General features: G+C 40.9%; 1 protein-coding gene and 1 long non-coding RNA gene across 3 annotated transcripts in view; one reads left to right on the top strand and one right to left on the bottom strand.

The window, feature by feature from the left end:
• The window catches only part of itga11b (integrin, alpha 11b), a 34,003-nt gene extending 23,767 nt beyond the window's left edge, over positions 1-10,236 (bottom strand). For both annotated transcript variants that reach the window (XM_051380805.1, XM_051380806.1), the window contains exon 1: positions 10,130-10,236. In XM_051380805.1, coding sequence (XP_051236765.1) covers positions 10,130-10,184 — 55 coding nt within the window. In that variant the 5' untranslated portion in view covers positions 10,185-10,236. The remainder of the gene's footprint in view (positions 1-10,129) is intronic.
• The window catches only part of LOC127352507 (uncharacterized), a 100,411-nt gene continuing 93,687 nt past the window's right edge, over positions 8,858-15,581 (top strand). The window contains exon 1 of the long non-coding RNA XR_007881124.1: positions 8,858-9,033. This is a non-coding gene — a long non-coding RNA (uncharacterized LOC127352507). The remainder of the gene's footprint in view (positions 9,034-15,581) is intronic.

The following is a 15,581-nucleotide window of genomic DNA, read 5'->3' as shown; positions in this document are numbered from 1 at the left end:
TGATATTGATCAGAATACACTGTATCTTTATGGATGATATTGATCAGAATACACTGTATCTTTATGGATGATATTGATCAGAATACACTGTATCTTTATGGATGATATTGAGGGAGTTTGGTGCAGGGAGCTTTTAGTTGGATTCAAACTGCTGATATGGATCATTGTTAACGTTTAGTCTCCATAAAGACACTAAATAAGACTAAACGCAGAAAGTCAGAAGACACAAAGAAACCCCCCGACAGCCTCTACCTGCTGGCACCAGGTCAGGTGTACCTCGCTGAGCAATCAGACCTGGACAGAACTCGAGGGAACAGAAGAGCACATACAGCCGAACTCCCTTTGAAATCTGTCCTGAATTATACACGTGGAGGTGTTGAAAATGAGCAGACGTCTTTAAAAGCTTGACAGTCACTGTTATCAGAAACCCTCTTCATCCTCTTCCTCCTCCTCCTGCACCAACTCTTGAACTTCCTCTGGTTTCAATTAAGATCTTTACCAGGAAGGTTGGTGGACAGGAGGGAGGGAGGCCTCTGTCTGTCAAACCCGAGATAATAATGCACGATGACGTCACTGCGTCTATTTTCCGCGACAGGAAACCGAGAGCGTCCTGGAAAAAAGGAAGAAAGAGATGATTTCATCCTCTCAACGGAAGGGAATTCAATCTGTATCATCCAAATGAGCCAGGAGCACATAAATTATGAGTAAGGACAGGCATTCTTCTTCTATCAGCTCATCAATATTTGTGTGGCAAAGCAAAAAAACAGATTTCAATGGAAGAAGTTTCGGTGACCTTCCAACTATTTCAGCTGGTTTATTTTCAGCGGCTCTCCAGAAGCTCTCTGAAATAACAGCAAAGAAATCTATACTTCATAAGCCCCGCTCCTTTGTGCTCTGTGCTCCAATAACAGTTGAGCAAGTCTCGGTCAACTTCCTCCTGTCCTGTACTTAAAAGATTTGAGACGTGTAATTTTATGTTAGCTAGTGCTGGCTAATTAGCCAGCTAATCTATATCAATCGTTAGCTAATTGTTTATTTAATTGTTATCAGTGTTTGTGAGCAGTGAGTGAACGGGTTGTAAGCCAGCTAAGGTGATCCATGATACTAACTTATGTATTCTGTTGATGTTAGCCAACAATAAATGATGTAGCGGTACAAAGCTAATGATAGCTTCCTATTAGCCAAGAGTGATGTGAGGGAGGGGCATCCAGCTAGCTAACTGTAGCTAAGCTAACTGGTGTTGTCCAGCTGGCTGTATCTTGGTGTTGCATTGTGGGTCTGGTGTTGGTTGCTTCGTGGTGTTGGCTGATGGCTGATCTGTAAACAGCGAGCTAGTTATTAGCATGGAGCTAACGGTCCAAATAAAATATAGGAACATTGCAGATAGTAACGTTATTCTAAATATGATTGTCAGTTATTTTACAGTAAACAGGACGCTGACTGCAGTTTAATGAACGACCACTGGTGGCGCTGTTAGCTACAGTTTAATGAACGACCACTGGTGGCGCTGTTAGCTACAGTTTAATGAACGACCACTGGTGGCGCTGTTAGCTACAGTTTAATGAACGACCACTGGTGGCGCTGTTAGCTACAGTTTAATGAACGACCACTGGTGGCGCTGTTAGGTACAGTTTAATGAACGACCACTGGTGGCGCTGTTAGCTACAGTTTAATGAACGACCACTGGAGGCGCTGTTAGTTACAGTTTAATGAACGACCACTGGTGGCGCTGTTAGCTACAGTTTAATGAACGACCACTGGTGGCGCTGTTAGCTACAGTTTAATGAACGGCCACTGGTGGCGCTGTTAGCTACAGTTTAATGAACGACCACTGGTGGCGCTGTTAGTTACAGTTTAATGAACGACCACTGGTGGCGCTGTTAGTTACAGTTTAATGAACGACCACTGGTGGCGCTGTTAGCTACAGTTTAATGAACGACCACTGGTGGCGCTGTTAGCTACAGTTTAATGAACGACCACTGGTGGCGCTGTTAGCTACAGTTTAATGACGACCACTGGAGGCGCTGTTAGTTACAGTTTAATGAACGACCACTGGTGGCGCTGTTAGCTACAGTTTAATGAACGACCACTGGTGGCGCTGTTAGCTACAGTTTAATGAACGGCCACTGGTGGCGCTGTTAGCTCAGTTTAATGAACGACCACTGGTGGCGCTGTTAGTTACAGTTTAATGAACGACCACTGGTGGCGCTGTTAGTTACAGTTTAATGAACGACCACTGGTGGCGCTGTTAGCTACAGTTTAATGAACGACCACTGGTGGCGCTGTTAGCTACAGTTTAATGAACGACCACTGGTGGCGCTGTTAGCTACAGTTTAATGAACGACCACTGGTGGCGCTGTTAGCTACAGTTTAATTAAAGTAACATAGAGAAGCTGATTTAAAGTTCTTGTATTGACTAAAATATATTCTTGTTTAATCTCATCCAGGTATAATTTTAAACCACTGAGAGGTTTTTTTGTTTCTCCTTTAGTGTCCTTGAGTCAGGCGTTATTTTACAACCAGCCCGTGACCCTTGAACCCCACTGTGACCCTGTGACCTCTGTGGTCTTTCTAGAGCACTCCGGTTCAACTCCTCCAGCTGTGTAAATGAGTGCTCCCTTCGGAAAACTCGGCGTGCTGTGGGGCCGAACGCCAGCGTGATTAATTTGGCTGCTGAGGATAAAAATTAAAGACGCTGGAAAACAGAGGAATGATGAGAGAATCGTCTCGGCCTCTCAGATGTGTTTGAGAAATCTGCTCCCATCTGAGCCGAGCCAGCTCTATTTATCAGCGCTGTTGGCGAAGACGGAGACGGAGACACGAGTCTGAAAGTCTCCTATCGCTGCCACTGGATGATTTGACTGATTTGGCGCTCACGACACATTTTTCTAATTTTTTTACACAGGAGGCTTTGAGACTTTGTTACGTGTTCATAGTTTGCTGATTTTTCCAGATGTGTCTTAGCTGCTGTCATAATTGAAAACAGATTAAGGTCCAGCTGCAGCTACTGCAGCAACAGAGAGAATATTTCTGTTAGAAAGAGAAACAAAGTCGGAGCTGTTTTCTGCAAAAACCTCAAGTTTTCAGATCAGACTGGAAACGAGTGTAATCAGGTCAAAGATGGGAGCGATTTAAACACTGTCTGTGTCACTTCCTCCAGCAGGCGAGCAGACGGCTCTATTGGCTCAGCATCAGTGCGGCCATATTGACCACAGACAGATAATTCAATTCAGTTCAATTCAATTCAATTTTGTTTGTATAGCGCCAATTCATAACAGAAGTTATCTCAGGACACTTTTCAAATAGAGCAGGTCTAGACCGAACTCTTTATAACATTAATTACAGAGACCCAACAGTACCACCATGAGCAAGACCTTGGAGACAAGGGCAAGGAAAAACTGCCTGTTAAAAGGCAGAAACCTAGGACAGATCCTCCGGCTCTAGGTGGGTGGTCGTCTGTCTCGACCAGTTGGGGTGAGAGAGAGAGAGAGAGAGAGAGAGAGAGAGAGAGAGAGAGACAGACAGACAGACAGACAGACAGACAGGTGCACAGCAACAACAGTATTAGCAATGGCAATCTAGCAGGACCATGGCAGGAGGCTCCACCAGGATCAATAAGAACCTGCGAGACGAGAAAGCACAAGAACTCCGGGGAAGAAGTGAAGTTAGTAACATGCATTAATGGGACATGAATGAGTGCAGAAAGAGAGAGGAAGAGAGGAGCTCAGTGCACCATGGGAAATCCCCCGATAGTCTAGGCCTATAGCAGCATAACTAAGGGATGGTTCAGGACTCACCTGATCCAGCCCTAACTATAAGCTTTATCAAAGAGGAATGTCTTAAGCCTACTCTTGAATGTGGTGAGGGTGTCTGCCTCCCGAACCACAACTGGAAGCTGGTTCCACAGGAGAGGAGCTTGGTAACTGAAGGCTCTGGCTCCTGTTCTACTTTTAGAGACTATAGGAACCACAAGTAGCCCAGCATTCAGAGAACGTAGTGTTCTAGTGGGGTAATAAGGTACTATGAGCTCTTTAAGATATGAAGGGGCCTGACCATGAAGAGCTTTATAGGTGAGGAGGAGGATTTTAAATTCAATTCTACATTTTACAGGGAGCCAATGCAGAGAAGCTAGTACAGGAGAGATGTGATCTCTTTTTCTAGTTCCTGTCAGTACTCGTGCTGCAGCGTTCTGAATTAATTGGAGCGTTTTAATGGACTTATTGGGGCAACCTGATAATAAAGAGTTGCAGTAATCCAGCCTTGAAGTAACAAATGCATGGATTAGTTTTTCTGCATCTGTCTGTGATAGGATGTGTCTAATTTTTGTAATATTACGTAAATGAAAGAAGGCAGTCCTAGAGGTCTGCTTTATGTGGGAGTTAAATGACAAATCCTGATCAAAGATAACTCCAAGATTCCTGACAGATAACCTTTCACCTTTCTGAGCTCAGGTCAGGTCAGAGGTCACAACCCCGAGGGTCTGCGTAATATTTTCTGACCTGTCAGATGCAGCAAGCTGCTCAAACTCCCTTTAAAGTCAACATTAATGTTTTTATCTCCTCCAGTTTCGGTCCAACAGGGACAGGAAGTCCGGTGTTTCGCTCTGTAGCAAGTTAGCTAACTAGCTAATCTACGTCAATCACTAGCTAGCTAGTTACATCTGAAAGCTAATGTTAGCTAAATGCTAGTTAACTAGTTAACAAACTACTAATTTACATCAGTTGTAAGTAAGTTCAACTTTATAACTGTACTCAGTGATTTTGGTGTAACTGGATCAGGCAACAGAACCGGGCTCAGCAGCCGGCCCGGGATCGAACACACACCAGGAATAACGTTACAGTAGCGAGGTCATTTACAGAGTTTCTGATGGACAGATTGATCAGTAGCCAACCGCTAACTGCTGTTAGCTCGGCGAGCCATGCTGCTAAGCTAACTGACTCAGTCCAGGGACGCTAGGAGCCAATATCAGAAACATCTTGTCCTCTGTGGACGCCGTCCTCTATATACTGTGATCAATCTGTCGCCTTGGCAACAGTTAGTTTCCAATAACGATTCTTTTATTCAGGTGATGATATATGTTTATGAATATTATATTCTATTACTTACACACTGGACCTTTAAATGAGTGCAAATATCTCTTCCAGTGAGCAAGGACGTTAAATTCTGGATTTTCTGAATGGAGTTTGGTGTGAAACTTTCTCCTTACATAAGATGACACGTATCAAGGGTTGTCTTGATCCCCGTCCAGCGTACACTCTGTTACTCCCGGCACTGGCTGAAAAATTAAGGACTCATTTTATTTTCTTTAGTTACATAAAACTTTTTTTTTATGCATCAGACAAAGAAACTAAAATCCTCCGACTGTTCTGTCCCTGAAGCTTCTTCGTTACAGACAAAATAAAACGCATGTCTGTGGTTACTATGAAGTGCAGATGTGGTGCCAAGGCGGCAGCATGACTCGGCCAAGTCGTATTTCTCTGATTGTTTGTTTTGTACAAGTGGAGTGCCACATAGGTGGAGTTTAACACCAGAGAGAGGGAGACAGCTGGAAGACAGTTTGGTGGGATTCAAACCCGTTTCCAGAAGTAACTGGACACGAAGGTGCAAACAGGGAGCGAGTTCTGTGTTTCATCCTGAGCGAGGCCGGTGGTAACTGATGTTACCCACCGCATTATGACGGATGTGTTGCTGTGTGAGTTTAACGATCGGCCTAAAAGCCACAACCTGCCATAAAAAACAATTTCCACCTCTGAGTTCCCGGAGAAATAACCCATCACTGGCTGACCTGCAGGCTGAACCCCGAGGGAAACGTCCACAGCCTCGCAGCATCCAACCAAACTCCACACTGATTCAATTTAGGGACCAGTGGGACGACAAAGCTTTAGCTTCAATGTATAGAAACACAATTTAATCAGAGTGAAACAGGAAAATGTTCTCTGACTTCGTCCACTGGGATTACTGACTGAATGTGCTTTAACTCTGCAACTACAGGAAAGATTGATATTGAATTTGTTCTAATATGAAAGTGAATCCTAATAACTGTGGTGACCTCATCTGATCTTATATCTTAACCACCATCAGATTCAAACAGAGGAAAACTTATTTAACGTTTCCATATGTGAGATTGTGAATCAGTGTGTGTGTGTGTGTGTGTGTGTGTGTGTGTGTGTGTCAGTGTGTGTGTGTGTGTGTGTGTGTGTGTGTGTGTGTGTCTGTGTGTGTGTGTGTGTGTGTGTCTGTGTGTCTGTGTGTGTGTGTGTGTGTGTGTGTGTGAGTCAGTGTGTGTGAGTCAGAGAGTGAACAGATTGTAGTGTAGCTTTGTCCCTCTGCTGTCTGTGGACTGATCTCTATGTGTCTCTATGTAGGTTGAGGGTCAAAGGTTGTGACCTTTATGCTCCCGAGTGCCAACAGACATTAATGCTAAGCTAGTGGAACATCTGACTGTGCTGTTAGCTGGATAATGTCAGCTAGCTGTTTGCAGGTCACTTTGTCGCCTAGCTTTGCGATGACAGCCGGCTAACATTACCGCTACCATGATACTAACTTATGTGTACTGATAAATTTAAGCTCTTCTTCTCTTTTCTGTTGAACATTTAGCTTTTATTGTGAAGAACTTAGAGGACATGCAATATGTCAAATATTGTAAGTTAGCTCCATCCAGACTCTCTGGGCTGATCTGTTAACATTACTGCGAAGCTTGTGGAATATATTGTAATATTGTGCTTTTAGCTGGACAAAATACTGTCAGCTAGCTTCATCCAGACTCCCCTCCACTTCCAACACACCTTTTTACTGAACTATAAGTTATTGGGCAAGAAAAATAATTATTTACAGTTACTTCTCTAATTAAATAACTACAAACTACTGCATATAAAAGTAATTAGTTACTAGGGAAAGTTACTTCAGTACTCTTATTAATGCTCACAGCTGTCAGATTTATTATTTAAAAAAAAAAAATGTAAAACATAGGAGACTTACTAGATTATTACTATTAGAGAGAAAATTAATCACCAACTGCCATCAACAGTTATCAGTGGCTCTCCAAGTTCAGGGACTTCTGCCAATGTAAACTTAGATATATTTATACTGTTTTTCTGCTATCGATCTTCATCAGTTAACTTCAATCATTTCTTCATCGAAGCCATCAACCTGTCTATTAGACCCGATCCCAACTAGGCTGCTTAAAGAAGTTGTTCCCTTAATTGGCACTTCTTTACTGGATATGATTAATCTTTCTTTATTATCAGGATATGTACCACAGTCCTTTAAAGTAGCTGTAATTAAACCCCTTCTTAAAAAGTCCACTCTTGACCCAGGGGTTTTAGCCAACTATAGACCGATTTCTAACCTCCCGTTCCTCTCTAAGATTCTGGAGAAAGTAGTCGCCAAAGAGTTGTGTCACTTTCTACATAACAATAGTTTATTTGAGGATTTTCAGTCAGGATTTAGAGTTCATCACAGCACAGAGACAGCTCTGGTTAAAGTTAATAATGACCTTCTGATTGCTTCTGACAATGGACTTGTCTCTGTACTTGTATTATTAGATCTTAGTGCTGCATTTGACACCATTGACCATGATATTCTTTTACAGAGACTTGAGCATCAAATTGGCATTAAAGGAACCGCACTAAGCTGGTTTAAGTCATATTTATCAGATCGTTCGCAGTTTGTACATGTTAACGATGAATCTTCAATAAGACTACAGTTAGTCATGGAGTTCCACAAGGTTCTGTACTTGGACCAATACTATTTACTTTATATATGCTCCCTTTAGGCAACATTATTAGGAATCACTCCATTAACTTTCACTGTTATGCAGATGATACGCAGTTATATCTATCGATCAAGCCCGATGAAATGAATCAATTATCTAAATTACAAACAGGTCTTAAGGGTATAAAATCCTGCAATTTTCTGATGTTAAACTCAGAAAAAAATGAAATTCTTGTTCTTGGCCCCAAAAACCTTAGAGACTCACTGTCTAAAGATATAGTTACTCTAGATGGCATTACCTTGACCTCTAGCACCACTGTCAGGAATCTTGGAGTTATCTTTGATCAGGATTTGTCATTTAACTCCCACATGAAGCAGACCTCTAGGACTGCCTTCTTTCATTTACGTAATATTACAAAAATTAGACACATACTATCACAGACAGATGCAGAAAACTAATCCATGCATTTGTTACTTCAAGGCTGGATTACTGCAACTCTTTATTATCAGGTTGCCCCAATAAGTCCATTAAAACGCTCCAATTAATTCAGAACGCTGCAGCACGAGTACTGACAGGAACTAGAAAAAGAGATCACATCTCTCCTATACTAGCTTCTCTGCATTGGCTCCCTGTAAAATTTAGAATAGAATTTAAAATCCTCCTCCTCACCTATAAAGCTCTTCATGGTCAGGCCCCTTCATATCTTAAAGAGCTCATAGTACCCTATTACCCCACTAGAACACTACGTTCTCTGAATGCTGGGCTACTTGTGGTTCCTATAGTCTCTAAAAGTAGAACAGGAGCCAGAGCCTTCAGTTACCAAGCTCCTCTCCTGTGGAACCAGCTTCCAGTTGTGGTTCGGGAGGCAGACACCCTCACCACATTCAAGAGTAGGCTTAAGACATTCCTCTTTGATAAAGCTTATAGTTAGGGCTGGATCAGGTGAGTCCTGAACCATCCCTTAGTTATGCTGCTATAGGCCTAGAGTATCGGGGGATTTCCCATGGTGCACTGAGCTCCTCTCTTCCTCTCTCTTTCTGCCCTCATTCATGTTCCATTAATGCATGTTACTAACTTCACTTCTTCCCCGGAGTTCTTGTGCTTTCTCGTCTCTCAGGTTCTTATCGATCCTGGTGGAGCCAATACTGTTGTTGCTGTGCACCTGTCTGTCTGTCTGTCTGTCTCTCTCTCTCTCTCTCTCTCTCTCTCTGTCTCTCTCTCTCTCTCTCTCTCTCTGTCTCTCTCTGTCTCTCTCTCTCTCTCACCCCAACTGGTCGAGACAGACGACCACCCACCTAGAGCCGGAGGATCTGTCCTAGGTTTCTGCCTTTTAACAGGCAGTGTTTCCTTGCCCTTGTCACCAAGGTCTTGCTCATGGTGGTACTGTTGGGTCTCTGTAAATAATGTTTTAAAGAGTTCGGTCTAGACCTACTCTATTTGAAAAGTGTCCTGAGATAACTTCTGTTATGAATTGGTGCTATACAAACAAAATTGAATTGAATTGAATTGAATTTTAATGTTGTTGTGAGACAAACCAGCAGCAACCCGACCAGCAGAGGGCAGTAATGAGTCTGTACACAGGAGAAGATGTAAACTTTAACGGGCTAGTTAATCTCTTAATCTTAATCAATTTCTGTCATTTAATTTGGAAACATAATTAGTAACATTACTAATTACCACCGAAAGTAGTGATATTACAGTAAACAGTGACTACACTGATAATAAAAGCTCAAAGCAGAGTTCGTTATAAAGTCTCACTATAAAGACTGTTAGAGGTTTATAAAGTCTTATAGGGGATAATTAATGTTAGAAATGTGCTTTAAAGGTCTCCACAGGAAACACAGAGCATCAAATACAGTGTTTGAATGCCTGTAGAGACTGTTCACCAGCTGCTCTAAAGACTTTAAATACGAACACTAGATTAAATAAAAAATGTGCTTTGATGTTTTGTCGGTAAAAAGCAAAGATTTCTTCACAATAAAACCCGATTTAATTTAAATAAACCCAGTTTTGTAACTTGAGAAAAGATGCCTGATTAATTTGCTTTTACTTAATTTCAAGTGACACAAACTTTCACAAGTTACAGAAACAAATAAAAATGAAGTATAGAAACTTAAACATGTTCATTACCTTTAAGATAAATTCTCTTTTAGGAGTTGTTTACTTTCTCTACATTTTCATTAAAAACTCCTCCCAGTGTGAAATATCAGGAACACCTTTCTGGTCCCTCTGCAGACCCGAACCGTCCCCTCGATACTGTTATCAATCTGTCGCCGTGGCAACAGGTGGTTTCCAATAAGGAGCTCTGATAAGATGCTTGAAGCTCAACATGGAGTCAACAATCCATCAGCAACACCTGTGTCTCTCTCTCTCTCTCTCTCTCTCTCTCTCTCTCTCTCTCTCTCCCTCACTCACCTGGCAGGAAGCTGCAGGTCGACAGCAGCAGAACAAAAAGGCGGCAATAATCCATGAGTGAGGATGAAGAAGAAAATACTGAGAGTGTGTGTGTGTGTGTGTGTGTGTGTGTGTCGATGGGTTGAATCTGAACTGCTGCTCTGATGAAGGAGAGAGAGTGAGGAGGAGGAGGAGGAGGAGCACAGTAAACACACCTCCTCCTGGCTGCTCCACACACACACACACACACACACACACACACACAAACACACACACACACACACACACACACACACACACACACACAAACACACACACACACACACACACACACACACACACACCTTTAACTTCTCCCTTCCAGAACAGGAGCTTTAATGTCCTGATTGGTGCACAAACAGGAAATGCCTCCATTTGTGACCAGATGTTAACATCTGTCCAATTATCCTGGAGAGAAAGTGGAGGAGGAACTTTATTGATTCAGCATCAGATGGTGATCAGAGATATTGAATCTGAATCCATCTGTTCATATATTTCAGGAATCTGAGGAGGATTATTTTTCATCCAACATATAAAAGAAATTATATTCAACATCTACGTATCCTCCTGCTCTACTAAGTCCCGCCCCTTTTGGCTCTGTGCTCCAATAACAGTGGACATATGCTATATGCTAAGCTAATCTATGTTGAAATGACAACCACATTTTGAAGATGGTTAAAAGATAATTTATTTATTATTTTATTTCTTTCTGTGATAACAAGCAATCAGTTTTTGTCTTATAGTGATAATCCTTTATTTATTGAGCACTTTGCTCAATAAATGGCATTACCATTTTTAGTAAATATTATACAGAGATATGTCACAGATACACTGACTGAAACCCAAACCTCAGTCCCTCTGACCAAAAACCAAGTCTGGACCATAAAATGAATTGTTAAGCTTGTGAGGACGAGCTTCTGGTCCCCACACTGTAATTGTGTGAACCAGTTTTTGTTCCCACAATGTGACACACACACACACACACACACACACACACACACACACACACACACACACACACACACACACACACACGTCCCCTCCCCGTCAATAAAAAGATACTGCAGCTCTGTGAGCTGGACGGCAGCGAGCTGCTGGAAATAACAAGTGGAAACTCAGAGTCAAAGCAGCGACGGTAAAGTGAAACAGACGGTAAAACGACCTTTAAATGAGCCTGAGGGTCAGTCAGTGAACACAACACCATGTTACTGTCCAACTGTATGTACAGACTGTGTGTACTGTCCAACAGAGAGTCTGTACGTACAGACAGACACACTGATGGATGGACAGGTGGGGAACAAAACCACTGAAACAATCAATTATCTGGAGTTAATTTGCAGTAACAAACTGAAACTGCTCGACATTCAAGAGATTCAAGATTCCTTTATTGTATCAGAGAGTTAAATAACAGCAACAACAATAAATATTATAAGAAAATATCCCAAACCAAAAGGGAGAAATGTCTACATGATACATATATATATTCTTTTGTTCTCCATCATCTGATTCCTATGCACCAATGCAAATTCCTTGTATGTGTAAACTTACTTGGAAATAAACCTGATTCTGATCTCTATGTAGATTTAGAACTTACAGCTAATTAAATGAGGAAATAATATCAGAGATAATTAAACTATTACTTGTTTTCTTCCCTAGAATCAGATACAATGGATACGACTGTAATTACAGGTTGAACTGAGTGAAGATGTCTGTGTCCCCACAACGCTGCTGTTTCTGTTCGAATGCTGCAAACTGACCTGATTGGACAGATTTCAGCGATTGCCTCAGTGAAAGGAGCCTGTTGTGACGTCTGCAGTCTGACGCTGTCTGGGATCAAATATAAAACTTCAACCACTCTGACAGATAATAAATGTACAATTCCTCTCGTCTGTGACACTTTTAATTCCCCAAAGTCCAAAACAAAATGAACAAAATGAACAAGAAGGGAAACAGACATAGAACATCATTAAACTGCTCTGAGATCATTTCAACCACAAAACAAATAACTGCAGACTAAAAATACAGCTGTGATGAACGTCTGAACACAGACGCTTAATTTCCTGCTGAATATCGGACAAATAACACAGAAACACAGAAAGTCTGTTCAGTTTGTCTCAAATCAGAGTCAGAGGGTTATAACCTGCAGCTCTAACAGTAAAAGTAGGTTTATAGTTGTCATAATAGTTACAGAAATAGACAATGATAAGATAATATTAGATATATGAACGAGTGCTGTTACGTCACACTGAAATATGGAGCTGGAAGCTGCAGGTCAAACAACATCAATCTGATCGCGTTTGTGCTTTTAGGTTTTTTTAGCAGCTAAGTAGCTAACACAGTCACACACTCAGGTTACCCACAAGCCCACCTGTCTTAAAGAGGAAGGACGGTAACGCACAGGTGCAGTGAGGCTGTAGGTGGAGGCAGAAGGTCTCAATTTCATAATCGGTAATTAGAGGAACAATATAACTGAGGATGTGATCTTAAAGGATTAAAATGACATTTCTCTTAGTGTTTAAATATTAAACTGTAACATCCACTTTGTTTGGAATAAATTTACGGATTAGCATTGGTAGCTAGCGTATTGTTGCTGCAGCATGTCGTCTTAATGAAGCCGCTCTGATCTTAATAAAGTGAAATGTTGTAAAACTTCCCTCCAATAAACCACTGACTGTCTGTTCTGCTACATTTTGAGGAAACATTCACACAAACACATGCTGTATATGGTCAGGAGGAGCTGTTTAATACGTCATGAGTTCAGCTTTGTGAAGAGGAGAATAATAGTTGTTATTACCCAGTTTGGTGCTGGGGGAGCTGCTCTGGTTTACTGTTACAGATGCTGGTTAACTGTTCCCAGATGGCCCGGCGTCCTGGCCTGAGGAGACTTCCAACCGAGCTCGGCATCAGGACAGACTGACGGTTTAAAGGGCTTTTCCACTGCATTATATTTTCTCCACATTGTGTTCATACTTAACTCTCTCAGAGCAGCTCTGACGCATTTGTCTCTGAAAATAAGAACTGATCATTTCATTTACTGGCTCTAAAAACTCTTTTCCTTGCATGTTTGTGTTATACAATGTCAGATATAACAGATTTTTGTTTACTACTGGCTGGAAATATATTTAGGGCTATTATTATTATTTTAACATGAATCGCATGTTTGGAGGCATTAACACGCTCAAAAACCCATTAAACTTTGCACAAAATTCAGGGGTAGCAGAAACAGCCCCCAGAATTAGTAAAGACCATCATGATTAATAGTTGTGACTGTAAGTCGAATGGCGTGCCATAAAACACGAAGTTGTCTCTGTACTTGTATTGTTAGCTTTTAGTGCTGCATTTGACACCATTGACCATAATATTTTTCTAATAGACTAGTCTAATAGCATCAAATTGGCATTAAAGGAACCGCACTAAGCTGGTTTAAGTCATATTTATCAGATTGTTCTCAGTTTGTACATGTTAACGATGAATCTTAAATAAATACTACAGTTAGTCATGGAGTTCCACAAGGTTCTGTACTTGGACCAATACTATTTACTTTATATATGCTCCCTTTAGGCAACATTATTAGGAATCACTCCATTAACTTCCACTGTTATGCAGATGATACGCAGTTATATCTATCAATCAAGCCAGATGAAATTAATCAGTTATCTAAATTACAAACATGTCTTAAGGACATAAAAACCTGGATGAGCTGCAAAACTTCAGTTATGTACTTGGCCCCAAAAACCTCAGAGACTCACTGTCTAAAGATATAGTTACTCTAGATGGCATTAACTTGGCCTCTAGCACCACTGTCAGGAATCTTGGAGTTATCTTTGATCAGGACATGTCATTTAATTCCCACATAAAGCAAACCTCCAGGACTGCCTTCTTTCATTTAAATAGCATCATGTCATCTAATTAACAAGAAGAAATTAACCCACAAGTAAACTTTTTCTGTGAAAATGCAACATTACTCTGGTATTATGCCAAGTTCATGGTTAGGGGAATGGATGTGGCCTGGGATCCTGGAAGGCAATAAGCCAAGGGAGGCTAACTAGGACTGTAGTGGCTGGGAGGACACCAGACTTCAGCAACTCTTGAGCAGAGGGCAGTATTGTCTTTGGTTTGTCTTAATAATGCAGAAGTCTTTTTACTAAAGACCTGAGAGTGAAGAGGAAAACCAATCAGTTAAATCTGTTTTTGGTTGTGTTTGCAGTTTGCCTGTTGTCTGTGTATTTAGTGAAATGATGAAGACTCTACCGAAGGCGATTTAGGCTGAAACTAAGTTATCCTTTACTGAAACCCTTCACAGTAATTCATTCTCTGCATTTAATCTCCATCCCAAGTACTGGGAGCAGTGGGCATCCACCACATGGTGCCCGAGGACCAACTCCAGATCTGAGCCAGTGGTGCTCCACTCAGCGAGGCCCCGCCCTCGTCCACTGTCTCATCTTCAGCTGGGCAGCAACCATGAGAAAAGGAGCATGCAAGCTTTATTTAGGAATCTCCACTGAGGCTGGTGGTGCTCATATCTACAGTTTTTTGTAAATAATAAAAACTGAAATCTCTTAATGTTTTAAATTGTTTTCTCTAATCTCAAAATTTTATTGAAATATTGCATCATTTGGTCTCTTTGGGATTCAAACAACTCATCTAATTCCAGATAATGAGTCTAAAACTAAACCAGCCACAACAATCTATAATATTGTCTTTCATAAAATGATCATAAAGTATATTTCCATGTTTAACTATTTCTTTATATTTAAAACATAGAAATAGTTCAGAATGGAAGTACAAGTACCTCAAAATGTGCAGTACTTGAGTGAAATACTGAGTTCTCTAGAATGTTTTTATCATTCAGGTTGATTTTAGATTTTTTTATCAGCTGATGGGTAAATATTGTGTCAATAACACATAATTGTGCAGATATGTCAGATTCCAAAATAGTCACTTAATCTGAGAAAACCATTAGTGAAATTACTTCAGTATCAAACCTCCTCCTCATTTCATTCTGTTATAAAAGTAAGGAATGAAAGAATATTTTTCTAAAAGGCATTATGTTAAATTACAGTGTATATGTATTGTGTCTCTGTGTTTAATGAGATTCTGATAATAGAAACCAAATGAGCTGAAGGGACAAAGCACAGCGCTCGTTAATCTTCTTCCTCCTCACACAGTGTGGACAACCAGCAGCAGACACGTGGTCATACTGCCACCTGGTGGAGAAACTGCAGAGTGGAAGAAAAGTGTCTCTAAAGGGGTGAAACAACTCCACTGATTAACAGTGAGAGCCCAGTGCAATGTGTATGGAGGACAAAACATCACAGAAGCATTAATAAATGTAGAAATAAATAATCAAATTAAATATATTTTAGTAATTAAATTGGATATTTATGTATTTTAATATATATTTACTCCTGTTTATTCTGTCACCAATACTGCA

This window comes from Dicentrarchus labrax, unplaced genomic scaffold (genome assembly GCF_905237075.1).
Source record: "Dicentrarchus labrax unplaced genomic scaffold, dlabrax2021, whole genome shotgun sequence".
NCBI lineage: Eukaryota > Metazoa > Chordata > Actinopteri > Moronidae > Dicentrarchus > Dicentrarchus labrax.
Note: the sequence above shows the minus strand (reverse complement) of the source record. Positions and strands in the feature narration are given on the sequence as shown.